Raw genomic sequence first — 1,689 nt, forward strand, 5'->3', positions numbered from 1 at the left:
ATTTTTCCCAGTGTAGGGGTCCCTATGTCCTCCAGCAGTCTAAGCCTATAGCAGCAGAACTTATTTATTTCTTGGCCCATCCCAAATGTTTCATTCATGCACCTAGCAGGCAAACAACTCCATAGCATGATGCTCCAATAAGCAGCAGGTATATATAAGTTTATAAAATAGAATAGACATCATCTGCTTTAAATAAAAACTGCATTTTTATCTATATGTATTTGATTTTAAGAGCAGAATCCGATCCCTGGTATCAGAGGAAACTGATACGTTTCGATTAGATCTGTGAGTTCCTGCTCCGCTCTCTTCACAGGTGTAAGTTGTTCCGACGATGATGAAAAGCCTCGCAAACGAAGACGCACCAACTCGTCCAGCTCGTCGCCGGTGTTGCTGAAGGATGTGACCAAGGTGTCGCCGTCGGTGTCTAAGAACATCACGGTGCCGGTGAGCGGCAGCCCCAAGATGAGCAACATCATGCAGAGCATCGCCAACTCCCTCCCCCCTCACCTGTCCCCCGTCAAAATCACCTTCACCAAACCCGCCCTCCAGACCACCAGCACCACCACACAGAAGGTCAGCTGCGTTTCTTTACATATCTGGGCGGTTATAGCTCTAAACATTCTTCACAAACGTTCAAACGTCTTGTTTTACACCAGGTGATCATCGTCACGACTTCCCCGAGCTCCGGCTTTGTGCCCAACATCCTGTCTAAGTCTCACACCCATAACGCCGCCGCCATGGCCAAGCTGGGCTCCACCTCCATTCTAACCACCCCCACCCAGAAACAGACGGTGGTTTTCCCGGCCAGCTCCAGTCCCTCCAGCACCGTAGCCGTGACGACGGTGGTCTCCTCCACTCCATCAGTGGTGATGTCCACTGTGGCACAATGTAGGTGTTTTATTGGGAATAGAAACCTAGATTATCCAAACAAACATGGCTGTTTATGATTTTCTCTAAGGATTATGACTCTTTTTTTATTCTTTTAATCCATATCTAATACTAGCATAGAAGGTTTTCACCAATCAAGCTTCTCTGAGCTTCATCATTTATTCATCATCAGGTTTGTCGTTTTCTCTGAGGTTTAACTGCCTCATTATGCAAATGAGGAAGGGTGTGTCTTAGAGGGTCAACTTCTTCCCATTTGATTGCTTAACATTTTATTACGTCGGTCGAATCTGCAGGAGGAGAGGAGGGTCTGAAGTCATTGGCCATTTCTCAGTTTACTAGAACGTGAGCACGGACTTGTGTTCTCGCCAAGTACGTTCCTGAGAAGAACACAGGAAAGTCTAGACTAGGGGTCACCCACGCAGTGCCCACGGGACCAAGGAGCCCTCCAGGACCACATGGGGGGCCCTCAGCATCTTCTGAAAAAAGAACAACTCACTTTGAAAGTTAATTTTATTCTGTTGCTCTTCTTTTTTAATCATTTATACAGCCTTTAAGCATTTACAAACATTTTAAAATGACAATACCTTAAAGGAAATCAGAAATTAAAATAAAAAATAAAAATATGTTTATTATAAATCAAGTTTGAATGCTGATCCCTCCAGTTATTAGTAGCCCTTCTTGTGACCCAGCATCCTTGAAGTAGCCCTCAGCCTTAAAAAGGTTGGTGACCCCTGGTCTAGACTCTGGGAGCACGCAGCATAAATCTGGGTCAATTGGAACAGAGGCGTACTGATGACATCA

General features: G+C 45.3%; 1 protein-coding gene across 1 annotated transcript in view; it reads left to right on the top strand.

Annotated features, from left to right (window-relative positions):
- Positions 1 to 281: 281 nt before the first annotated feature.
- The window catches only part of LOC107081060 (protein EMSY-like), a gene marked incomplete at its 5' end in the record, with an annotated part of 12,953 nt that continues 11,545 nt past the window's right edge, over positions 282 to 1,689 (top strand). Inside the window, 2 exons of the mRNA XM_015369272.1 lie at positions 282 to 573; positions 657 to 888. Of these exons, the coding sequence (XP_015224758.1) occupies positions 282 to 573; positions 657 to 888 (524 nt within the window). The remainder of the gene's footprint in view (positions 574 to 656; positions 889 to 1,689) is intronic.

The sequence above is a fragment of the Cyprinodon variegatus genome, unplaced genomic scaffold (genome assembly GCF_000732505.1).
Source record: "Cyprinodon variegatus isolate N-32 unplaced genomic scaffold, C_variegatus-1.0 Scaffold2791, whole genome shotgun sequence".
Lineage (NCBI taxonomy): Eukaryota > Metazoa > Chordata > Actinopteri > Cyprinodontiformes > Cyprinodontidae > Cyprinodon > Cyprinodon variegatus.